Source organism: Sphaeramia orbicularis, chromosome 12, assembly GCF_902148855.1.
Source record: "Sphaeramia orbicularis chromosome 12, fSphaOr1.1, whole genome shotgun sequence".
Classification (NCBI taxonomy): Eukaryota; Metazoa; Chordata; class Actinopteri; order Kurtiformes; family Apogonidae; genus Sphaeramia; species Sphaeramia orbicularis.
The window spans coordinates 72,369,039-72,395,607 of NC_043968.1; the positions used below are offsets into that span (position 1 = coordinate 72,369,039).

At 39.8% G+C, this 26,569-nt stretch overlaps 1 protein-coding gene across 5 annotated transcripts in view; it reads left to right on the forward strand.

Annotated features, from left to right (window-relative positions):
- Nucleotides 1-398: 398 nt before the first annotated feature.
- The window catches only part of LOC115429820 (calcium-binding protein 1-like), a 28,286-nt gene continuing 2,115 nt past the window's right edge, over nucleotides 399-26,569 (forward strand). Inside the window, exons 1-7 of one of the 5 annotated variants that reach the window (XM_030149555.1) lie at nucleotides 399-1,252; nucleotides 15,479-15,646; nucleotides 22,299-22,329; nucleotides 22,433-22,576; nucleotides 23,633-23,742; nucleotides 23,852-23,926; nucleotides 24,045-24,117. In XM_030149555.1, coding sequence (XP_030005415.1) covers nucleotides 590-1,252; nucleotides 15,479-15,646; nucleotides 22,299-22,329; nucleotides 22,433-22,576; nucleotides 23,633-23,742; nucleotides 23,852-23,926; nucleotides 24,045-24,117 — 1,264 coding nt within the window. In that variant the 5' untranslated portion in view covers nucleotides 399-589. Of the gene's footprint in view, nucleotides 1,253-11,990; nucleotides 12,705-15,478; nucleotides 15,651-22,298; nucleotides 22,330-22,432; nucleotides 22,577-23,632; nucleotides 23,743-23,851; nucleotides 23,927-24,044; nucleotides 24,118-26,569 lie in introns of those variants that run through there. The other 4 variants (XM_030149560.1, XM_030149558.1, XM_030149557.1 and 1 more) reach the window with 4 other exon arrangements.

Consider the following 26,569-nt stretch of genomic DNA (forward strand, 5'->3'; position numbering starts at 1 on the left):
AGTATTTGGTATTTTTATTTATGGCTCAAGTTGATGAAATAGAAAAAAGTGTAAAAGAATTAAAAATAAATTGTATGAAATTTTTTTTGACATTATTCCATAAGTGTGCCAAAAAGACACACTTGGTGCTTAAGGGCCTTGGTGGAGGGTTAATGTCACAGCAGCGGTTGTTTGTAAAGAACACTTGAACTTGTTTGTGTTTGTGTTTGTTCCTGAAGTCAGAAGGACAGTCTCCTCGTGTTTCGGCGCGTTCACATTGGAACATCTTCATTGCGCGTGTCATTATGTGAGATGTGGTGACGTGGGAGTTAATGAATTTTGCGCGCGGACTGTAACGGTGTTGTCATCCAAAGTTGGCAGAACCCCCACCCCCCCACCCCCCCATGAAGCGTCACACGGAGCCGTGAGCCGCTGATCAGCCCCGTCACCATCACCGCGGACTGGATGGAGCGGCCAAGTGTGAGGATGCGGATCACAAAGTGAGCTCCCACCGGCGCACCTGCACGTGGCGTGGAGGACTGCCTCCTTTTCCTCCACTCGACCCCCCCAGCAGCGGCACATCCACTGTCAGAGCACAGGGAACGGAACCATGAGCTCCTCTTTCCCCAAAAGCGAATCCACCGTTTCCCTCCTGAGGTCTTCGGGTCTCAACCGCAGGTCCGCGCACTCGGATCACGGTCCCCACGGCCACCCGAGCCACCGCACCCCCCATCATCCCCATCATCATCCTCATCATCCAGAAGAAGCCGGAGGCAGAGATGGGGTCTCCCACACCGGTTCACGCAGACCTCTGTTTCAGCCAAGACACGCCGAGTCCAGAAGCGACCACCGCGCACAGAGGAGCGCGTCTCAGCGGCAAGCGAGCCTCCAGGAGGATGTTTACGGCCACGAGGAGGGGAGACACCGCACGAGCCGGCATCAGAAGGAGCGCACTAAGTCCTCCAAACACCCCCATCACCAGCACGACTCTGGGCGCACTGAGCCTCCCCCGGCGCACCACCGAAGCGGCTCCCGGGTGGAGACGCGGACCTCACCGACTCCTTCTCAGCCCAAATATCCGGACGACGCCGCGTTCTTCTTCGAGCCTAAGGACAGAGTCATGTCCGGGTCCTCCACCAGCCTCAGCTCCGAACCTTCTGCCACCAGCGCACCTGTCCAGGGCGCATCCAGACGCACAGCCAAAAGGATGAACGCAACCACCTCCGAACATGACGCGTCTCTTCACCCCATAGTCAAGTCAGTGTTTGGGCAGGTAAGGAGGCATCCCAAAAAAAAAAAAAAAAAAAAAAACAACTACTGCACCTGTGTCCGAACAGGAGAGAAAAAGATCACTCCTGTTGTCAAAAGCAAATCTGTAATAAAATACAACAGGAAAATGATTGTTCTTTACACCAACATTTTAACCCTTTCATGCACAGTGGTCACTACAGTGGACAGTTATTAGAGTCATGGATTTTGTTGTTTTAGTTCCATATCAGCCAACACAGTGGACACTTATGCATCATCCCATACACTGCAATTCATACCATTACTCTAACTTTGCTGTTCTTGTAAAACCTGATCTGCAGTGACATGTTAGAGTATAAATTAATTGCTTGTTCTTGATATTATTTTTTGCATACTATCTCCGTAAAGTGAGTAATGACTGGTATTAGAGTATGTTAAAAATGTGAGAAAACATCAGATTGGCAGAGTTAAAAATGTTTTTATTTCATAGTTTTCACACAATGTAACATTAAATACATGTTTCTTTGCTTCAAAAATTCAACGCATGGTGTCCAGCTGAGTGGATAATTTTGCAACTCCAAGAAAAAAAAAAAAGGTTCATAAGAAAAATTTCAATCACATTGGTTTTGTCATGCCTAAAGATGAATAAAACACTCAGGAAAAACATTTGGATTAAGGTTCTTATAATTCATGCATGAAAGGGTTAAATTAGGCCTGTTTTTTCTAATTCACCAAACCATGATTCAGTCTCTACAACAATATTTGAGATAGATTTGATTGAAACAGAGCAGGTTTCATTAATGGTCTCCCAAGTGTATACGACTTTTGACTTTTATACGCTTGAATTTCCCTGGGGATTAATAAAGTATCTATCTATCTATCTATCTATCTATCTATCTATCTATCTATCTATCTATCTATCTATCTATCTATCTATCTATCTATCTATCTATCTATCTATCTATCTATCTATCTATCTATCGTCATACAATTCAGTTACAAGAAAACACTTTCAAATGTCTTTTTGTTCTTTATTATTTGTTTTCAAAACCTCAAAATACAAACTATTTACAGAAATTTTGGAAAACTAAATAAAGATTCCCTCATGTAAAAGAGCCTTAGAAAAGGAAAAGGTTAAATTAAAGAGTGGATTTTGTTAATCCAATGATAATTGTTAATGTATAGTTAGAATAATGGCAAAAGTGCTTTTAATAAAGTGAGCGCCTTCCTTCATCAGTCCCGTGGATGGGAGTTATGTGTCAGCATACCCAGCCAACGGCAGGTGGAGGTTCACAGGTGACGTTCAGGGAACATTCTACCCTGTGTCTGACCAGACGGCCAGCAAATTAAAAATGAATGCAGCTTTTGAGGCCAAATCTGGCTCCTGTATGCTTTATATCTGATACCCTCGGGTTTGCAGAAGGGGGCTGCAGCCTGTCATGCATCTGCGTATGAATACAGATGCTTTCATTGTCGACTGTTACCTGAGTATCAGCGGCGGATCAACTTTCATGGAAAAGTTTTCATTGATGACAATTTATCACTCAAACACACATTTGCATACACGGGTAAGGGATCGTTTTAAACGTCAGTTCATCAACGACAGCTTCTAATCATCTACCTGGTGAAAAGAAACAGTCAGGTACAGTTTGGGGAACAAAGGGTGCATTGCCTTTTCACCTACCAACAATTTATGTATATTTTTCTTGTGGACCCACATTATGCTGTAGGTCTGTTCTCTCAGTCCTTGTTTCATTGAAATCCATCTCTCAGATGTGATCATAAAAAGCTCAAGAGGAGACAATTATCTCCCTGTGCACTAATGCGTTCCAGAAATAACTCCTCCTCACAAATGAGGCCAAAGCTCCAATCAATTCTAGGGTTTCCAACAAGGCAAAAACCCATGAAGCAGTGTGTTACAGTGTGTGGGGCTGATGTATGGAAGAGCAAATGTGCATAGAATCTGCAATGGGAATTTAAGGATATTAAGACCCTTTTTCAGTTAATGGCTTTATGTGCACAGTTGGAAGAGGTTTGTAGGACAGTAAGTCAGGTGATATGATACTGTGTCCTCAACTGTCTGCAAATCCTGCTGCAGTTCTGAATGTGTAGGAACATGTTCTATTTATGCATCAAACACATAAATAACAGGATCGGCCCACTCATCTATCAACTCACATTCAAAACATCACTTCAAAGTTTACCCAACATGCATTTGTAAATTTAAATTTTGTGACAGCAATAGTAAAACTCATTCGTCTTCCTGTCCTGTCTTGTCTTATCTTATCTTATCTTGTTTTGTCTTGTCTTGTCTCGTCTCGTCTTGGAGAGTGCTAGTGTCACTTTGCAGTTAAGTTCTGTTGGATATGAATGTCAACAGTTAAAAGGGTTTCATGAGTGGACACCAGTCAGTTGTTCCTCTGTGTGAAAGAAGTAAGAATGAGTGACTGGGTGATGTATGTGCGACAGTCAAAATAAATAGTTATAAAATTAAAACATATGTGCCGCTTTGAGTCTGAGCATTTTTTCTTCTGTATCAGCATCTCACCTATGTTTTATTTTCATTGATGTGACCACATTTATTACAATACTCTCAGTGTGTGGTACTACACACTACAAACTCCTCCATTTCACTTTTTTTTATGTAACATTGAGGTCTGCATACAGTCCCTGTAGAACTCATTCCTGTCAGTGGAAGCTAAAAATAGCTGAACAAAACCTGATTATGAGAGACTGGAGAACGGGAGTGTTTTTGTCTCAGTAAAAAAAAAAAAAAAAAAAAATACAGTGATTTGGGAAACAGACTACATGGCAGCGCAAGTCTGAGGGATGGTGAATAAAAGTCTGGTTTCTAACATGTGCAGTTTTATTCCTGCAAGCTACTAGTCCATAATCCAGGCTTTTATATGCATGAGATGAGTCACGATAATGAAAAAGGCCAGGGTCGGCTTTGAATAAGGACAGACACATGCTTAAATGAGCTTTGCAACCTGATGGTTACAGAATGATATCATGATCCTTTTAGGATCCTTTTACAGGTAAGAGCAGCCATCTACTCAAGCAATAACACTTTTGTGATTTATGTCAGACTGGACATGAGACAGTTTGTCCTGGTAGAAAGCATGTTTCTATTTAAAGCAGAACTATGTAACATTTTACTGTTTTGGTTCTTTGCTGTTTTTGTAGCATTTTTCTCTTTGGATTAGGGATGCAATGGTATAGGTTATCCACAGTTTGGTACGTATTGTGGTTCTTGAGTCACAGTTCACAGTACGGTACGGTACAGATGCAACGTAACTGGGAGCTGATGGAGAGCCCTAAGGCTCATTTATGTTTGTTTTACGTATGTAAATAGGTACGTCCGTTTCTAACGTTGTCATGCCTCACTGCCTTCATACTTCCATGGGTCCTGTAAGTTTGAACGAGTGTTTCTCAATGAATCCACCAGAGGGCACTGCTCTTAATTACCGTACTGGCCAAATACAATGAAGAAGAGTAAAGTTTTTTGTGAAGAAGAAGAAGAAATTCAATAATATCAAACATGGTGACGCCAGACTAGGTTTTACTAATGTGGATACTAATGTTAATATTCAGAGGGGTAGTGGTCATCAATATGTTGGTAGTTTTTCTCAAACTCACATAGTCGCTCTTTGAAAAGTGCCACTATTTATGAAAATCATTCTGTTCAAATCTCAACACTGCCTCCATGGTTCCCGGTGATACTGCTCCATATTCTCCATCTGGGAACAGAGCTCCCAGAAAATGGACAGAATTACATACATAATGTATGCAGGGAATGGACAGAACGCTCCATCCATATCCATCTGCGTCTTATCGTAAAGGATAGATGAGCCCTTACTTGAAATTGGATCAGAGTTCCATTTAAGTCAGATATCTTGGGTGCAGCGCACAGATGGGACTCCACGGCCGTGCGTCCAGTTCTAGCTGGGCTCTGTCCGGCTAGAGCTCTAGCTCAAGTCAGTCGTTTTGCAAAGCTCTAATATAAACATGAGCTGTCTGGAAATGTCATTTGAAAATGACAAATGAACCGTACCGCGGTACATGCTCATACCAAACCATAAAGGCCGTACCGTTCAGTACAACGGTACATCATGCACCATTTCACCTCTACTGTGGAGCTCCCCCTACAGTTTCAAAGCACATATTCACTGTCGTAAAACCCACCCTTAACCCTCCCCCTCCAATTGTGTGCATTTGTTTCCAATGAAGCTGGTGACGAGAAGGCAAAAAATGGTTATCAAAGACACTACAGGAGCAGAGCCGAGTGGGAAACTTTAGCTGGACCATGAAGTTTCAGACATTTGTTTTCGCTTCACAGAAGAGGTCGCGGAACTGGAGCTGCGGTGGGGGAGGTTGTGGACAGGAATCCCCTGGCCATCCAGGGGGTTCACAGGGTCACAGTGACATGCTGGTTGTAGGTGCGGAGACCACTGGTCTGAGGCTCCGGCTGCAGCCGCTAGTACCGCGCTGCTAACATTAGCCACACAGCTTAAGAGCTAACAGGCTAACAAACATCAGCAGCTCCCATCTGTCACCGCGTGGCCTGTTAGCGATAAGCACACTGTCATCTCAGGGCTAATGCTTATAGAAACAACATTCATCCTTCACCTGGACGAGAGACAAGTATCATACAACTCCAGCTAAGATCGAACATCAAGGCTAATTGTTATCCCAGTCACTATTCATACAAACAAATTAGAAATGGGTCATATAATGAACTACATACATAGGGATGGGAATCAATAAGAATTTAACGATTCTGATTCCATTATCAATTTTGCTTATCGATCCGACTCCTTATCAATTCTCTTATCGATTTTCATTGGGTGAGGGAATAAAAGAGTACAAACAGGTGTGTTTGCATTAACTGTCTTTTATATTTCCATCTCTGCACAGAAAATATAACATATACAGTATGTACAAATAATAATGACAGATGACACCGGGCCCGGTTCGGGGGGGCGAGCACCGCACAGTGACAGTGAAACTTAACACGCTTTACTAATTCCTCAATGTCTTCTGTTGTGCACCTCGTTTCCTTTTCTCTACCTTTGGAAACTTTTATTTGAGGGGGCCGGACATTTGTTGCCCGCACTAGAACCAGGTCTGGATGACGGTCTGGTGTTCACTCTGCCATTAGATTCACAAGCGTAAAGGAGCGCATCAAAAATGTGACATTCCTGTAAATGAATCACATGCTGCATGGACAAATGTTTGAGCAGATTGGAGGGATTTCACCCTTTTGAAGAAATGGAAGCTTTGTAAGAGTTACCAGTGGACCTGGTGTCATCTTCTTAGACTGTTTCTGCCTCAACGTCATGTTGGCTACATTCAGACCAAAACAATGCAGCGTGCATGTGACGTCATTGCGCATGCGCAATGAAGGCGGAATCGATAAGCAGAATCGTTAAGCAGGCAGGCAAATGATTCCAAGGAATCGAGTTACTTGATTCTCGATTCCCATCCCTATACATACATCTCACAAAAACTAGATTCAATTGGCAAAATTCTGTAGCTAGTACTAAAAACGCACTCCAGAGTCAGACAAAGGGCGATCTAGTAAACTGAACCAACATACAACTACGTAACACAAACAACCATGATTACTAGTCAGTATGCTAACATTTCCACTAGCCAACAAGCATCCAGGCATCGTTCATATAATGAATTCATACTAATGAGTTCATAAATGAGTAAACACCGTTACAACCAATAGCATCATCAGGAGCACAAATCCACTGACACACATCGAGTATACAGAATTTATCTCAGCGATACTTACAAGTGCAACAACACCAAGTCTGCACCTGTTTTGATGCTTCTTTTTCTTTCAGCTCTCATTATTCTGCCAAAGCTCTTGTCTTGTTCTTTGTTTAGTCACTCACTTGTTTCTGACAACAGCCACTTCTTCCTTTTCTCTGCTGGCTCTGCTATGGTAAAGCCTGTGAAAGGAAGGTGTGGCTGGCTTGTGTTTACATCTTGCTGGTTGTACCTGGCTAGGGGTGTGTTTGTGTCGTAGTGCCGTAAACCGCGGCTACAGGGACGGTGGCAGAGAAGTTCCAAGTGGCATATTTGGCCCTAGAGGCCCATTCTGCCTCTAACAAGCCATTTAACCATCACAATTACTTTAAAGCTGTTTAATTAAGGTAAAATGTTACATAGTTCTGCCTTAAGAACATTTCAACATTCAAGATTTCATTTTAACACCAGTTTTTATTACCTTCCTCTACAAACTTTACTGGGTATTTGAACTCTAATCCAGGGGTGCCGTTGTATTGGGTCTGTTGGTGGTCCAGTGGTTAGTGCTGGGGCCTCACAGTAAAAAGGTCCTGGGCCGTTCTGGGTGGAGTTTCCATGTCCTCCCACGTATATTGCCACATTTCCACTATGTGGAACTGACTCGACTCGACTCGGGTACCAGGTCCTATTCTGGAGACCGTTTCCATAACAGGACAGGACCGACTTTACAATACCTGGACGTCATAGCGATGCGGCGTGTTACTTCCGTGTCGTCTGCTACAAGAGTTGCTGGCAAACTCACTCGTTACGTGTTGTCTCGTCAAGCTCATGCTGAATTTTTACGTCTGAACCTCCTCGACAAACCATGGTGTAGTTTTGCGGGCTGTCATCATGTGGATTAACCTACCGCTATATTTACTGTAAACTTCTGCATCTGTTTTTTGTAAAATGGTGGGTCACAGAGACGACTCTCTGACCAGTCAGTGGTCTGCAGTGCTCACACGTCATGTTTTAGTATCTGTTCCCCAGTCCTGGAACCTCGGCGGAGGTGATACCAAAAAACTAGTACCGGGTACCAGATTCCAGGTCCTTTTTCATAATGGAAATGCAAAAAGGCCGAGTCGAGTCGAGTCGAGTCGAGTCGAGCCGATGCCATGTAGTGGAAACGCGACATAAGTGAGTTCTGTAGGGTTACTCCGTCTCCGTCCACCCACTGTCCACAGACATACATCTTAACATAACTCATTTGTCAACCAAAATCATCTGTAGGTGTGAATGTGACAGTGATTGGTTGTTTGTCTCCATATGTCAACCCTGTGATGAACTGGTGCCACGTCTAGGGATCAACCCTGGTGTACCCTAACCCTGTTTGCAGCTAGGACTAACCCTAACCCAGCACTGGCACCCCCACCATTTCTTGAGGATGAAGCAGATTGGAAACTCATTGAATAAAAGGAAGGATATGTTTATTAACCAGCAGAGGGAGCAAGTACCATTTGCTCAAATATGGATGAATTCACAAAGAGAGACAGAAAGAGAGCAGGAGGAAATGTGCGAGAGAGAGAAATAGCCCCCAGTGAATCACATCATGGAGCTTAGATTGAATTGTATAAATCAGGATGACAAAGAATATAAATGGAAGTGAGTGAATTTGTGAGTGTACCTGGTGATTGTTATGTAAAACAAACATTCATCAACTCCAGCTCCCCTGTTTCCACCTGAACACTCTAAAGGTAATATGAGGAAAGGTCTTAAAATATTCCCCTGGTTTTCCTGTTACTCATCTGAAAACGGCAGCTCTGATGTTCCTGTTCTTTGCTTCCTCTTCCCTCTCACTGCCTGGGTCACACTGACCTTGATGATGTCTGAATGACGTCTGAATGCACGACACAAAAAGCATCCACTGACCAAAAACACACCAAAAATGAATAAACTAATGAGAAAAAAAAAGTGTGTCTGCAACTAAGAGGTAAAATGACAGCATCATCACATTCACTCTATCATGTGCCTCCAGTATTCATGGGGTATAACAGGCTATTTTTAGACGCACATGGGTATTTTTATACTCGTGCTGGCAAAGCTGAAGGAGGTAGAAAAGTCAGTCTTTGGTTAAAACCCTTTTCTAAGATGAGGATTAGGCACTGGGATGTAAAATCCAGCAGTGCAAACGCTCTGATGTAAAGTGTATGTGGGGTGCACAATGACGCTGAATATTTATAAGGACCTGAGCTTGAAAGGGAAATAAGAAGTAAGAGACAGAGGCAGGATTTTACATGTAAAGGAGAGAGTTTAGACTGACAGAAAAAACCTGATACTAAAGGATTCAGAAGAAAAAATAGGGTAAAAAGGTTGATGATACACAGGACATTCAATCATACACATGCACATGAAGGACTTTTTGAAGTAGGGTTAGACTTGTAAGACTCAGACTCAGCTTTATTGTCATTCAATCTATAGAACAGGGGTGTCAAATTCATGTTAGTTCAGGGGCCACGTAAAACCCAATATGACCTGCAGTGGGCCGGATGATTAAAATAATTACATAATAATACATAATTAATATCAATTGCAAAATTTGTATGTCTAATTTCTTTGTTTTAGAGTGAAAAAAGTAAGAATATATTATCAAAATTTCTACATCTACAAACTATCTTTAAAAAAAATATGGAAAAACATGAACCGTGACCAAAATGAAATTTATTAAGAAAAAAAGTGCAATTTTAACAATTTACGCCATTATTTGGCCTCACCTTCTCTTTTTTACATGTTCATTACAACACTCAGATCACAGTGGATCTACAAATGCACAAAACATTTAACAAGAATATTGGTAAAATTATTCTTAAATCTCTTAAAACATTTCAGGTTGTTTGTATTTGTTCAGGTTTTTCACATTTTTTGTAAAAGGCTAGTCTGTAAATGTTAACATTTTTGTGTAATTTTTCTTTCTTTTTTTTTTTTTTACACTAAAACAGAGAAAAATATGTGGTTTTCATTATGTATACTTTATTATGATAGTATTTTACTGGTCTGACCCACTTTAGATGGAATTGAACAAAATTTATTTTGACATCCTTGATTGTTAATATTTTCAGTGTAATTTTTGTATTTCACTTATTCATCCCGGTGGCAGGATTGGACCCTTTGGCGGGCCAGATTTGGCCCCCGGGCCACATGTTTGACACCCCTGCTATAAAACACAACGGAATGAAATATAGTTACCCAGGTTGCAGTGTTTGTAGCCTGAGAAAAGATGAAAATATCAAATAAAATATCTAAAAGTAAATAGAATAGAATAAAACCGACCATAAAATGTGCAAAAAAAAAGATAATAAAATAACTTCTATATGTGTATAATATTGCACAATATACAGTTAAAGTGGTGGTGCATGTAGCAGCAACAGTGAAATGTATAATATATAATAAAGTAGGGTTACAATAATAATGTACATCCAAGAGAAATTAAGGAAATGGAATTGAGTACACTAATGAATGACTGGATAAACTGGGGCATTTCAGAAGTACGTATAACGTCAATGCTTTCTTTGGTTGTGTTATTTATGCTCAGATGACGTCAAAAATGTGAGTAAAGAAACAGAAATATTTGATCATGAAATCATTCAAATGTTCAGTGAGAAAATGAAAAGGGTGTGATGAACTCTCCAAGCCTTCTCTCCTCGTTCAACATCACTCAGCCCATTTAACACGTTTAATGACAGTGGATGAAGCAGGATTATATTTGACCTCAAAGTCTTTATTAAATTGGAAAAAGAAATTATTAATATTTCCCGCTGGACTGAGATTTATTGCTGATTTCTGCGTGATGATGTCTTTGCAATGTGTTTCGAATGAAAATGCAAAGAGCGTTATTATTCTAAATCATAACTTCACATGAGGAAGTATTTTGTAATGACCACCCAACCCCCCCACCCCAATGGTGATGTGTTGTCGGTGTTTATTGTGAAAGTAATAAGTTACATCAGTGTGTAATGTGAATCGTGTGTGTTAATGCGAGAGAGTAAGGATGAGGAAAAAAAGAAAATGAGCTGTATTGTGTGCTGAAACGCAGCGTGGTGTGACATCATCAGAGCTGACGGCTGCTGTGTCTGATGTCTGATGTGTTCTGAAGTTCACAATGAGCCTCTGGTGAGAGGATGGATGATTCACCCAGAAAACAACACAGAGCAGCTACAGAGATGGTGAATGGGAGCAAATGACTCTGCTATGAATGTGCTTATTTAAATCACACAGAGCAGTTAGTGTTGAAAAGGTCAAGGAAATAACAGTGTTCGTTATTATTATTATTGTATAGATATTTTTTGCATGATTTTCGCACTTTTTAATAAACTGAATGCACAAAAGTCAAAGTTTAGGTTCTAATCTGCAAAATTCTTGTTTTGGCAATTGCAATAATAATAATAATAAGAAGAATAACTAGTAGGTATGAAATATGACCATTCAGGGGGATATAATTTTACTGCCTGGTATATTATGTTTGCTGGACATAAAATATACAAATATATTTGTTTTTCTGTTGCTTATAAAATCTCGAAGAGCATAAGTAACAAATCACTTCAAGTAATAGTTTTAAGAACATGTGTGAAAACAAAAATCTGCAATTCAAACTCAAAAACAGGAGCAGTTTTGCACGTTTCAGCACAGATTTTCACAAAAGCTTTGAACATTTGGTGTCCCTCATCATCTTTTTTAACGTATAAAGCCTGACAAAGCACTTGTATTTTCCCATACTATGCGTGCATTTGCGCACGTTGCTACTTCATGCACATTTTGCCTTTAATCTTAATCCAAACCTTCAGCTTTAACGTATGTGGCGCCTTTATATGTTTATGTGCAGAGACAGGGTATGGTGGATGCTGGGGTAGAATAGAGGGAGATGTGGCAGAGTTGTTGGGGGATGAGAGAGAGCATGTTCTATATTTTTAGCTCCACAGCCCCATATCTGTGTGTGTTTAATCAAGTGGATGTGTGTGTTAGTGTGCGTTAGTGTGTGCATGCCATTGGATTAGTGTCTGCAACATCTTGCTCAGGGGAAGGTAATATGCTTGTCCGACTGAGCTTCTTCTGTCACATTCACATAGATGCTTTAAAACTGCGGGAGAGCGAGAATGAGGAAAGAGTGAGTGAAAAAGAGCAAGAGACAAACAAATGGACAGAGAGAGAGTGAAGCAGAGTGAGAGAGGTAGGAGGGAGGGAGAAAAGTAACTGTAGGAGAAAGGATGCAATGAATAAGCAATCTTGCCTTGTCGACTCGTGGCGCTTGCATCTCCCTCTGATCACATGCATGCTTCCTCTGCCTATTTTCTGTTGTTTTGGTGTGTCCTTTGGTCTTGTCTCTATATTTCCTCCTTTGTCTTAGTGTCCCTCCCCTCATACCTCCCAGTGTCCTTGCCTGGAGGTCCTCCTCCCCTCACACTGCTTCATCCTCTCCCTCCTCTCCTCTACCTCCCATGGCGTTGTTACTTTGCTCCCTGGATTTTCCCAAATGTCCTCTTAAATTAGTCAATGACCCTCTGAACCTCCTTTCCCTTTCTAATCATTCCTATTCCTGTGCATGCCCGGAAACATATGCAAACACACATGCATTCACGTACACTTACCTCCAGGCAAACTAAAACAGTTAGGGACAAAACATAAAACAAGGAGGATTTTTGACAATGGGCAACTCAGTTAAGTCGCTCAAAATTTTCAACAAGAAGGTAAGGTTTGTTCTCAGGTTTTTCACCCCTCGACTCCTGTGATGGTTGATGCATGTTTGTTTGTTCGTCCCTGACCTGAAGGCTGTTCTGATTCTCCTGTGTTTCTTGGATAACAGAAGTATGTTTGCTGTTAACACTGTGTTTTCCTGCACATTTACTGTACATTGAAATGCAGAGTTAGACTGGTGTGACCTGTGTTTTGTTCTACGTGGTGCTCACAGACAGACGTTCTCTGTCTCTCTACTCATTTTACATCCCCTTAGAACCATTTAGCCTCTCAGGTCCAGGTCAGAAGACCGGGTGCTCTTGCTTGACCTGTTTGCTGAGTTGAAGTGGTGAATTAGGATCGTGTCACTAAATTTTAGAGTCAGTCGGTTTTATGGACGGTACATATGCTAGTCTGTTGAACAGCACCTGCAGGATATGACCAGTCAGTGGAAACATTGCGAACAGGTGCGCTTTTATATCAGATTCTGTCAGGTCAACTGCACCGCTGGAACTGCTACGAACCTGAGTGTCCTCAACAACAGCTCGGAAATGTACAGTTGAGGAGCGACAGAGATGGAACATACAGAAGGATTATGTTAAAACCACATTTATTACATCTGTTGGACTCATTTTATTAGTGCATGCTTGAATTCTATGCGTCGCAGGAAAACAAAGCCACAGATAGATTTGCCTTCATATCTGTAGTTGCATCCTTGAGGAGGCACAATATGACCAGCAACTGTTGATGCCATCTGTTTAAAATGGGGTTGAATGCTACTGAAGCTCTTTCTTCACTTTCTCTGACACTGTTTTTCTTTCTTTTTCTTTTTCTTTTTTTTTTTCTTAGGTTATATAACTGCTAACACGTGGCATCACAGTACTTTTCTGGCACGAGTTACTGCCGTGCTCCATGCATCACTTGGTCAGATTACCCAGTGGGCATCGCTTCCTGTGGTGGGATTGGCAGAAATGCACAAACGGGCATAGTGGAATCTGAAGGTCATTTGTAGAGCGTATAATGCCATGTGTCTGAATATGTAAATGCGTATAGTGTAATCTTTATTTTACTGTAGATGTCTTACATATCAGGTAAAATTAGAGGAATTTAAAGTAGCAGCAGTAACTATGGTTCCCTGCCAATTTGCTGTGCCATACATGTGTGCCATGTATTATGCCCCAGTGCATGAGATATTTCCGTTACCGCTCCAGTGACTACTGGTCAGGGTTGAACTCGTAGTCCTGAATCCACACTTAATTACATCAGATTGGGTCATTATTATTGCATATTCTGTTAATAAAGAGTTTTAATAGGATTTTAAAAATTATGGGAGCAGAGATATTGGTCTGTCATTTGTGTGGAAGAGTTTGTTTCTGTTTTTGTATATGGGTCGTACTTTAGTACTTTAACGATCTTCATTTTGCTTGGAAATGAGCCACTTTGAAATGATAAATTACAAATATGATAGAGGTTTGCAATACTGTCTGTTAGTTTACTGTTACTAATGTCATATAAATATGATAGTATTCAGTGGATAATTTGTTTTAGCATTTCTTAACAAAAGCATCAATGTGCACCTCATCCACTGTTGGAAAAAAATGGTTATGGATTATTGTCAATTAATGTTAATGCTAATTAATGAAAGTTTTGTTGCATAGTCTGGTTCAACATTAACAAAAAATTCATTTAAACCATTTACTACATCATTCATACTGTAACTGTCATAATTTCAATGAATAATGATCTTTCTTGGTCCATTTTTTATACGGGTTTTAATAAGTCCTAAATTCCTTTTATATTCCTGTTGTTGTCATTTAATAATTTCGTGCAGTATAATTTCTTAGGAATATATATATATATATATATATATATATATATATATATATATATATACAGGTATGTATGATAAATGTGTGTGTGTGTGTATATATACACACACACACACACACAAACATCTACATCTTTTTTCAGATGGTGAAATTCTCCATTTACTTAAATTCCGATCAAAATCTTTTTTTTTTTCATCCACAAATGTCAGCATTCCAAAATACTTCTGGCTATTTCAGTAGAATGAAATGAAATAACAATGTACTTATACCACTACATTTATTGTGAACAAAACACGAATACATTACCTCATCTACAAACATGATTTTGTGCGTTAGTCACATCAGACAGACTTTCATCAGTAACGCTGCTCCGCTGTGTCCTGCTCTGTCATGTGTAGTGTGTAGTTTAGTGGTTGTGTACTTACATGGAGTTAGTGTTGGAGTCATGGTCATGCTTCGATCTGGGTGGGTGTTGACATGGACTCCATCTCCAGGGTTAGGGTTAGGTTAGGATAACTAGTGTCGAAGACAGGCAAAGACACAGGAGTGTGTATAAATATTGTATATGTTGGAAATAAAAAGACACGTTCCTTGTCATTGTAACTGCAGACTGATGGGAGGTACACCACCGTTTTGTTACCCGTCCATCACTAACATGTTCTGTTGCTCGACGACATAGTTTGTGAATTATTGCGGTGTATAGGATGGTGACTTCCAGAACAGATGGCATCAGTTGTTCTTGTCATGACATATTACCCCCCTCCCTCTGCGTAAGGTGCTTTCCTCTACTATGACTGACGGCAGGCCTGTCTGTCACCTCTAATCCTGCTTTTGAACTTCCCCGTCCCACGTCCATGACTTCAAACTGAGTCACAGTCTTTGCCCCTATCTTTGTTCCTACTCCCCAAACCCTCCACCCCCCCACCTCCCCCTTGACCCTATGCTGGATGTGGCTCTAGGACCAAAAGAAGAACTACAAAGCAGTGCAGTCCTGTGAGGAGGGGGGCTCTGGGGGGGCCTATCTTGAGCCACTAGTGGCCCTGGCCCAGAATGGAGCCAACATGCACAACGTACTGGGGCCTGCATGCATCTTCCTACGCAAGGGCTTCGCAGAGAGCCGGCAGGCTGTACGTAAGTTCAGAGAATATCATGTGCATGCATGACAGTCAGTACATGGAGAAACAGAAATATATTAAAAACCCCTCACTGTAATGTCAGCAAAGGCAAGCATGCAAACAAGCTCCATGGAACTGAGACGATGACGTTAGTAACACATGAGCACAGCCTGAATGAAGGATCCAGCTTCATTACTACTGAATGTGTGTGTGGCTGTGTGTGTAATTACACATGAAACTGTAGAATTTTGGAATGAAAGAGAGAATCAGTCCATCAGTTTTGACAGAATCCTCACATGGCAAGTATTTGTCTTTGCCTATTTGCAGCAGTGACAATGTAAGTTAAAGAGGACCTATTATACTCAGTTTTGGGTCATAATGTTTGGCTGGTCACTCGTACCAATCTCTTGGGACTTGGACAAGCAGTTAGCGTTCGACACCAACCCCTCAGGTACAGTCGACGATGGGTTTGAAACATGACATTAGTTCTGCCACATTACTTCAAGTATGAATCTAATGTAAAAATGAATGATCATCATAATAATCACAATAATAAACTGGAGGAACAAGCCAATAGCATTGAAATTTCTTACCAGTAAAGTACAATGTTTCACAATGGTAACTTTTTTTTTTTTTTTAACTTTTTTTTTTCAGTTTAATATTACGTCTGTTACATTAGAACTGTAATTCTAGGCAATCAGTTCCACTGTAATTTATGTGGAGTATGGTGACTTACTGATATACTTTCTAATCAACATTTATTGTGTTCCCATTTTTTTAGGTGCACTTGTGGTGCACTGCCCCAGAATGTCCAGCAAATGAAAAACAGTAAAGAGATGAGGAAGGCACCTGAGAGCTGGTTTTATTATTAACTAGTAGAGTTGAAGCTGGAGATTGTTGGGTCTGGGATACAAAACAATAATGACAAATGTCATAATATAGTTTTATATTGTATAAATATCATTGCATTGGTTAGTTTGGTTTAAATAGTTATCTTTGCTTGTTTGTTATCTTTCAAAATACTTCAGAGATGGTTTTTACTTAATTTCTCTCAACATTGATTTTTTTTTTTTTTTCAATTTTTATCCATGACTATGATTTTAAATGTTCTACCTCTAAATATCTGAAATATTTTTCATGCTCTTACTGTGCATAATATGATACTTTTCTGCCACAACTAACCATCTACTTTCTTCACATCTCACTTAGGAAATGTTTCTAAACACATTGGGTCACATCATGGCTACAGCTCATAAGATGATGTCAATACATCAATATTATGTAAAGTTTAATGGCATATATACACACACACACACACACACACACACACACACACACACACACACACACCTACCTACATATACACATATATATAGGTGTTTCAGGAATCTTACCTGTCGAACCTTTGAGAGCTGATGCTGATGCTGTTTAAGGTGCAGGTTTAGGTTCTCCTGTCCTGTGGTATAAACCACATACGCTAGTTTTCTGGATCCTTCAGCTCCACCTAACCCTGGACAAATGTTCGAACTCTGATGACAGGTCCTGTGGGATGTGGATTTTCTTTATCTCCTTTATAAATGGCAATGGGTCCTTAAAGATGTGCTAAAACACCAACCTGATTGGGCCAAAATAGGTATACTATATATTTATATTGTAGTTTTAAAGGTGACTGTGCACCTTCCTTATACATATCTACAGTATTAAGATTAATATTCACATTAGTTTTTACTTATGTTGCTTGTGTTTATAATAAAACCAGTTACCGCAAGTTGGATCTGTTTTGAAAGAAAGATGACCTTATAAATGTCTCATCCACCAGAGGTTGTTGATTGGTCATGAACTGCATTTTCATTGTGGTACACAGCTGCTGCATACAGCCCACGATGCCAGACTGTCAGAACAGACACATAAATTCAACATGCAAGACTTTGGTTGTTAGTTTAGGGTGATCAGGGACATGGTTGGAATAGAAATTGGATTTCCTGCACAGCCTTCCCCTGAAAAGAACATCACATTCTTGGAGCAAAATGCTGTTTCAGGCTGAAGCCTCCAGTGCCGGTGTGTGGTAGTGATGGCTGCTCTTCTTCACACCCTTTAAGACCTTGTTTTTGTATAGAATTTTCTTGACTTTCTGAGTGTAACTGATCCTTTAGAAAGATTAAAAAACAAAATTTAAAATACATAAATTGCCATTAAAGTAGATTAATGCATCTTTGTGATGTGCTCCATGTGAACCTTTCTCGTGGTAAGGTGTTCATGGCAGTTTTGTTTTCAGACAAATTATATTTCCCAGATGTACTGGAACTCCTCCCCTTGGGGCAGTCAGTCATCCCCAACTTTGAGAGAACATTTCCCCCTTTTCTCAGCTGAGAAACTGGCCTCAGACTTGGATACCTGACTTCATCCCAGGTGTTTCACACTCTGTGACAAACCGTCCCATTGAAGGCTGGAGGTCATGGTCTGATGAAGCCAACAGGACCACATCATCTACATAAAGCCTCAGTCACAAATGCTGTTATGAACGGCTATGTTCACCGTGCAAACGATTTGTGGACCATTCCATACGACCTTCTCAAGGTGGCGTTATAAGAATTTAAAGTTCGTAGACCGTTCCCTAAGTTTGTAACCAGGTGGATGATGTTGTGCAAGATTTTCTACAAATGTGAGATGAAATCCCCTTTTGTAGGGCACCCTAAGAAATGCCGTAGGAACAACCAAAGAACAACGCATGACGTTTGTGGATCAGGAGGCCTTTCCAAAACCCCATGTTCCTATGGTGGCTGCAAGTAGATCACAAGAACATATTATGTTGTTGTTAGGTGCCCCTTACGGCATTCACATGAATGGATGTACAGACAGAGATTCACACGGCGTTCTTAAGATGGACACAAGGTGTTCCTAATAGGCAGTGGTACGTCATTCATGTGACATTCGTGGCATTCTTAGAGGGGGCTGTATACAAATCTTCATTCTAGAGATTTCTGCAGTCGAAAAACATTCAAACTAAAGATTCACAAAGTTGCACACAATGAACCCTAAAGGAAAGGGGAGGAGGAGGAAGGATGGGGATGAGGAGAGGAGAAACCCACAGCCAGAACCACCAGAGCAGTCTGTAGTGGAGTCTGACCATGGGGATGCCTCACATAGTCTCTACAGGAGTGTGTAGTTTAGCACCATGGACAGCGCATGATCCCAAACACATAAAACACATGCTGGTCACCTTTGACTTGACATCACATTACTTCATATATAAATGTTTCTCAAACTTCTACCTTATTACTTTTTTCTGTTACCTACGGAAAAATAACAGGACAGTTACGGTTTGGCTACGTTAAACTTTTTCTCTATAATGTGCGCCAATGGAGAGGAAAAGACTTAACATGGACAACATCCATAAAATTGAGTTTGTTGTGATTTTTGCAGAGGTGAAAGTGAAAGTAGAGCATGACCAGAGATGTTCACACAAACTTTGGTGATGATTGATCACTGTTCTCTGGCATTAGGCTACGTTAAGCTTTTTTTTACATTAAGCATTTTAGAATGTCCTGCCATAACCGCTTGATCGTCTTCTTTTTCATCTTGCAGCTGTAGCTGTAGAAGTTTCAGTCTTGTGTGAATTATTACCATCTTGAATGCAATGATCACGACTCAGGACTTTTAGAGTACATGGCTACAGTTTATATACCAATCAAAATTTTCTGAAAAAGTGTAAGATCTTCCTACCAATGACTTGAGAGTGTCGTGAGTTGCACATAAGGGTGCCGTACGGCCACCTTACCACAAAAAAATATTCATGAAGTGGCCATCGGTATGATATAGGAAGGTCCCAAGGCACCCTTACGAAGAACGTGACAGCTGTGCGGTCTTCGTACGACACAAAATCACGTCATTTTCTCACGGAGGCCTCAACTTGCTCTTGTGATTTGAACAGCAATCATACCAACTTCGTAAGACGGCCATAAGACACTAATGCTCCCTCCATGAATGTCTACAAACTCCAGATTTTGTACGAACTGGAGATTCATACAAACCCATTGTTCATAAGAATCTTTGGGGCCGAGACCTAAAGTAGAGTCTCCAACTTGAGACAGTCGGTGTCAATACAGTAAAATGTTTGGAGTAAACAGTTATTTAATAGTGTTAAAAATGAATGATAACCACTTGTTCTTCAGCTCCTCTTCCTTTAGTCATCTAAGTAGAGAAGTGTTCTCACCTGTGTTTTGACTCTCCTCTGGAGGGCGCTGTAGAGGCCAGATGTGTACTATGACCTCACAGACCACTGTATGAAAGGCTTTCTCCCTCTGGTGTTCACTGTCCACTATGAAACTTTACTGACCTTATCTAAAAAAAAAAAATGGAATAGCAGGAGAAAAAAAAATCAGTTAATTCAAATAGTGAAACCTTATTATATTTTATATTCATTTCACATTAACTGAAATATTTCAAGTCTATGGTTTACAATTCAAGAAAAAAACAGTAAAAAGAATTTACAGAAATATCCCACTTATTAAAAGTCTGGTCATTTATGCACTCAATACTTGGTCCGGACTCCTTTTGTATAAATTAGTGCATCAGTGCATGGAGGCAGTCAGACTGTGGCGCTGCTCAGGTAATATGGACACCTTGGTTGATTTGTTGGCAGCTGTCAGCTCATCTGTATTAGTGGATCTGGTGGTTCTCATTTTCCTCCAATACTGAAAAGACACTCAAAGGTCAGGAGCTTGGCCACCAAATTAAACACAGCGCAGTCAGCAAACCAGTTCTGAGTGGTTTTGCCACTGTGGCACCAAGTCCTAGTGCAAAAGTTCATCAGCATCTCCATAAAGAACCAGAACCAGAAAGAAGCATGAAATGCTCTAAAATCTCCGGGTCAATGTCATGTCAGTGTTGACTTTGGATTTAATGAAATACAGTCGCCCAAACCTGCAGATGACAGGACGTCACAGACCACCTCTGACTGTGGAAACACGCAAACACTGGACTGGAAGCAACGTGAATTCTGAATCTCTTCCCCCAGACTTTGTAGTCTCAGTTTAGAACAAGATTATTATCGTTAACGAAAACTAACAAAATGACGAAAACTACAATTGAAAAAACATTTTCGTTAACTGAAATAAATAAAAACTATCATTTAAAGAAAAAACGACAACTAACTGAAACTATATTGTGTGCTTACAAAACTAACTAAAACGCATAAAAATTATGGATAAAATTCCCTTCGTTTTCGTCTTTGTCAATGTTGGATTGATACGAAATCGATTTATTTCGCTCTGGCAATTTTAGCTAGCGGCACCATACGACGCTTCACAGTCTGTCACTTCTCATCACTTGTGGTTTACAGTCGTCTTCTGGTCCCCACTCTACCTGGAAACATGGAGACTGAGAAAGCAGAGTCCTGTCTGGGATTTATTTGAATATGATGGCAAAGAAGAGAAAAGATACAACAAAACTAAATTTAATACTAAAGCTAAACTAAAACTAAGCATTTACAAAAACATGAAAACTAATAAAAACTAGCAAACCTGCTCTAAAAATGAATTAAAACTAACTGAATTAGAGAAAAAAAAGTCAAAACTAAATAAAACTAAACTATAATAAAAAAAATTAAAAACTATTACAACCTTGGTTTAGAAATGAATATAAAATAATTTTCATTTGACAAAAGGACTTTGGGCCACTGAGTAGTAGTCTGGTTCATTTTCTCCTTAGCCCCAATAATGCTCTGATGATGTGTCTGACTTTGGAATGGACCGGAACTTTCCTGGACTTATCTGTGTGTGGTGGCTTTTAATGCTCTGTCTCCAGCCTCAGTCCTCTTTTTGGGAAAGTCCAAGTTCCTGAATCAGCTTTGCTTAACGGACTTCTCAAGGCTGGGGCCAACCCATCATCTTCTCTCTCCACACTTTCCCCTTCCACTCAACTTTCCATGAATATGCTTTAATAGAACACTCTGTGAACACGCAGTGATCTTCTGTGGTTTTTACCCTGTGGTGGGTGTCAGTAAGTGTCCTCCCCATGACTGTGGTAGTGTGTACTGACCAAGAGCCCTAACCCTAACCCTGCAATAAGGATTTATTTTTACTCAAAATCAAATGTTCTGTACGTTCACAAAAAGCTGCATAATGCAGCACTGGAAAGGGGAAAGAGAGGAAAGCATAATAGGTCCTCTTTAAGGTCTTGTCATTAAAGAAAACAGTGATGCTTGGTCTACAGAACTGTTGTGCTACTGTTGTGGTGATGAGCTCTCAGCTGTTTTTATTGAATGCAAGGTTTGGGATCATTTTAATTCTATGGATGGACAATATTGGAGCAAGTTATTTTGAATGCCATGTCTTTCTGTGTTTTCTGTATTCCCATAACTTCTAAAAAGAAAAAAAACTATAAACTGTTGAGGTCTATCAGTTGCTTCCTCTCTGTGTGTTTTTAGGGTCTCTCAGTGCATGCTTTCCTTCCATCCAACATCTACAGCAGGAGAATTTAGTCTGAAGCTCGTCCTCTCCTTTTCAGGAAACCTGCAGACTCCAGGCATTCTGTGTGAATACCTGCAAATACTTTATTTTATGTTTGAACAGCACCATGTTTTGTGAGGAATGCTGTTCACTGGCATGTGCTTTAAAATCAGCAGTGTTTGGACACTAACGATGCTTTGTCTTGACCTTTGCAGGACCGAGAGTTGAGACCAGAAGAAATGGATGGTATGTTGTTGAATGTGGGAGGAAAATAAGTTTAATCTCACTAATATTACTACATATTTGATCACATTATTTCATATCTGTCACATTCATGCCCTGTTCTCAGAGTTGCGTGAAGCATTTAAGGAGTTTGACAAAGACAAAGATGGATTTATTGGATGCAAAGACCTAGGAAACTGCATGAGAACGATGGGCTACATGCCAACAGAGATGGAGCTCATTGAATTGAGTCAGCAGATCAACATGAACTGTAAGTCAGATTCACACAGTTCGAAATAACAGACATAACATGTGCTCATTATTATGTGCTTTATTTCTTTAGACTTTCAAAAGGTTCACTCATTTGTATTTCTTAGCCCTAACACTAACACTAACCTTAAAGGTGCTGGAGACTTTCGTGACCAATTTTTCATCAAATCTGTAAAACCTCAGTCATATCCTCAGTATCATGAATCTGTCAGTCTTTCTGTCATTACTCACCTGAATCTCTTGCATTACGGTGAACAATTTCAAAGTGTCATCCACTATAAACAAACTGTTTGTTTACAAACCGACCCAGGATGTCACTCGGACATCTTCAGAATTTTGTCATGCATTGTGGGAAATGGAGGTTCATGCAGCCACCTAACAGCGGCAGCACGACCATATGATATTATATGGATGAAACAAACAAGCAGAAAAGCGGAAACGGCTGGAGGAATATGCACAGAAGGAAGGGAGTTCCTGCCGTTTCCAATCATATCTGTTCCAGCTGCTGCTGCCAGGTGGCTGCGCGAGCCTTCGCTTCCCACAATGCACATCGCGACAAAATTCCGAAGATGCCCGAGTGACCTCCCAGCTCGTTTGTAAACACATGGACTGTTTATGGTAGATGGCACTTTGAAATTGTTCACCGAAATGCAAGAGATTCAGGTGAGTAATCACAGAAAGACTTACAGATTCGTGATACTGAGGATATGACTGAGGTTTTACAGATGTGATGAACAATTGGTCACGAAAGTCTCCAGCACCTTTAATCCAACCCTTACCCTAATAACCCTAACCCAATTAACAGATGACACAAATATCCCTAACCCTACCCCAACCCTTACACTAATAACACTAACCCAATTAACAGATGACACTAATAACCCTGACACTAACCCTAACCCAACTCTTCACTAATAACCCTAACATAATTAACAGATCATACAAATAACCCTAACCTTAACCCCCTAACCCTGACCCAATTAAAAGATGATACAACAACGCTGTGTGTGTCTCTAACTCTGAAGTTAACCTGGGTTTGTTGTTAAATGTCCAACAGTGGGAGGACACGTGGATTTTGAGGACTTTGTTGAACTGATGGGCCCCAAACTTCTGGCTGAAACTGCAGATATGATTGGAGTCAAGGAGCTGAGAGATGCATTTAAAGAGGTGACACACACACACACACACACACACACACACACGCATCTATCCATCCACAGTGTGTGCATATGTTCAATGTGTTGTGTTGCCATGTATTATTTTCTTTCATCCTCAGTTCGACACTAACGGTGATGGCCAGATCAGCACAGCAGAACTTCGAGAAGCAATGAAAAAACTTCTAGGACAACAGGTCAGAACCATATCCATCCACTCTGTCAATGACTGGATCTTCTTTGGAACTTTTTCTGCACAGCTGTGTAACTAGTCTGAGTACATATGACTAAGATTCAACACCTTTACTATGTTAGGTTGGTCACAGGGATCTGGAGGACATCCTACGAGACATTGACCTCAATGGAGATGGACATGTAGACTTTGAAGGTAAAGGACGGTGTAGTCTGTAACACCAAACACCTAACACTGTAACACATACACAGCATGGATGTTTAGTGCTACCAGAGCTTAAAAACATCAAAGATGGATAAAACAAAACCTGAGTCTGGCTTTGCGTCTTTTTTCTTCAAAGTTTTGTTATTGAATTTTTATATTGTAACAGTCATAACTGTACAATTTAATGAACATAATATATTACAATACAGTTACTGAACCCCACTCTAGGGGGGTCCCAACTCTAATGCACCTCATACTCCAACCAAAATATAGTGTCACACTTCCAAAATAAATACATTCATGTATTTATTCATGAATAAATAGATGAAATTAAATAAAAGAAAAAGAAAGAAAGAAAGAAAGAAAGAAAGAAAGAAAGAAAGAAAGAAAGAAAGAAAGAAAGAAAGAAAGAAAGAAAGAAAGAAAGAAAGAAATATCCTTAGTTACAATGAGAAGTTGTTTGCATCCATCTTTTCAATGTAAGATAAAACAGGCTGCCACTTTATATAGAATTTGGCTGCACTGCCTCTTGTGGCATATTTTATTTTTGATTCAGTTTGATTCGATTTGATTAGACTTCATTGATCCCACAGTGGGGAAATTCAATGGTTAAGGCAGCAACAGCATAAAGTGCAAGAAAAAGAGTGCATACATAAAGATAGTGCAAAAAAAACAAAACAATATAAAATAATAATAATAGTAATAAGAACTATACAGACTATATACATATTTACAACATATTGGAACAAAAGTTCATAAGGTCTTTAATCCAGAGGTTGATTGTCGGTAGATTTCTGTATTTCTATTTAAGTAGAATAAGATGATGAGCTCTTAAAGTTATGAAGGCAATGATGTTCTTAAAATTCTGGTTGAGGTGTGTATTCTGTGGAAAATATTGCTGTGAGTATGTAACATTCTATTGGAGTTTCAAAATGGCTTCTCTTTTAACAATCATATGCACACATTTGAGATCAGAACGAACATCCCAATGGGTGTTCTGCTGATACCATGCTGATTGTAAGGTGAGAAGGGGGAGCTGGTGTGTCAGATTATCTCCTCACATGGGATTATAACCTCTGGGAGCTGTCACAGATGAAAATAAATCTGAATACTACTGTTTCCATGGTACCAACATCAACATAATCTCATGGGTTTTTTTTTCTGCCGGCTAGAAATGTAAGAGGCGCCATCTTGAGAATGGGTTCCCAAAATAAATCTTAAACAAGTGGTTCCAGGCACAGCAAACCCCGTCCCTAACACATATTGTATCTTATTTTGGCATCGATCCAGCTGATGTCATCATGTACATGCATGTGCTGATGTCAGCATTTGAACCAAAAAAGTGACAACGTTTAGAATATTTTAAGAAATATTTTGTGTCGTTCCAGTTATGTATAATAGATGCCTTAGCTTTATGTCAGAGTGATGTATAACAATTGCCTCTATATATGAGCCAAGTGGGAAGTAAACTGAGACAAAATTGATGTTTTTATAGTCATTTGAAAATTTGCCCATTATAAGTACATGGGGATTTTTTTTGTTTTTAAATTCATAAAAAAGTGGAACTTTGACCCACTTTCCCCAAAGTGTAATCACATCTATTCTGTATAACTGACAATCAATAACCTCAGTGTGGTATGAATTCAACCAATAGTTTTGCTGCTACAGACATTTGAAATTTCGCCCCCATAATAAGTAAATAGGAAAAAAAAAACAACAAGATTTTAAAAATTCATAAAAAATTGGAACCTTGATCTACTTTTCCCAAAATGTAACTGCTTCTATTCTGGGTCACTGGTAATCTATAAACCAAATTTGGTATGAATTCAACCAATAGTTTTGCTGGTGTAGATGTTTGAAATTTCACACATTGTAAGTAAATGGGGGAAAAAAAAGATTTTAAAAATTCATAAAAATTTTGACCTACTTTTCCCAAAATGTAATCAGATCCATTCTGGGTCAATGGCAATTAAAAAACCAAATCTGGTATAAGTTCAACCTATATTTTGCTGCTAGAGTGTTAACAAAGAAACAAACAAATCGAACCAAAAACCATACCCCTTGCCTCCCCTTCGGGGAGCGGGTTAATAAATAAATACATTTATTTAATTATTTATTTATTTATTTATTTATTTATAGCGAACATGCAAAGAAACAAAATAAAACAAAACAAAGCAAATTGAGACAAAAACAAAATAACATTTAAATGGACAGAATCTATCTTCAAGCACATATCTGAATATTGCATGGTCGAGAAGGAGTAGGAAGAAGTATAAACTTATTTAATCCAACCCCTCAGTGCTTTTACACTTTTATCATTAACTTAATACAAGAATCAAACAATACTATTTTCCTAATTTTAGCATCGAACCACAACAATCCATAGTGCAGTAACTGAATTATTCACAACAAAATGTTCATGGCAGTACAGTCCTACAGACTC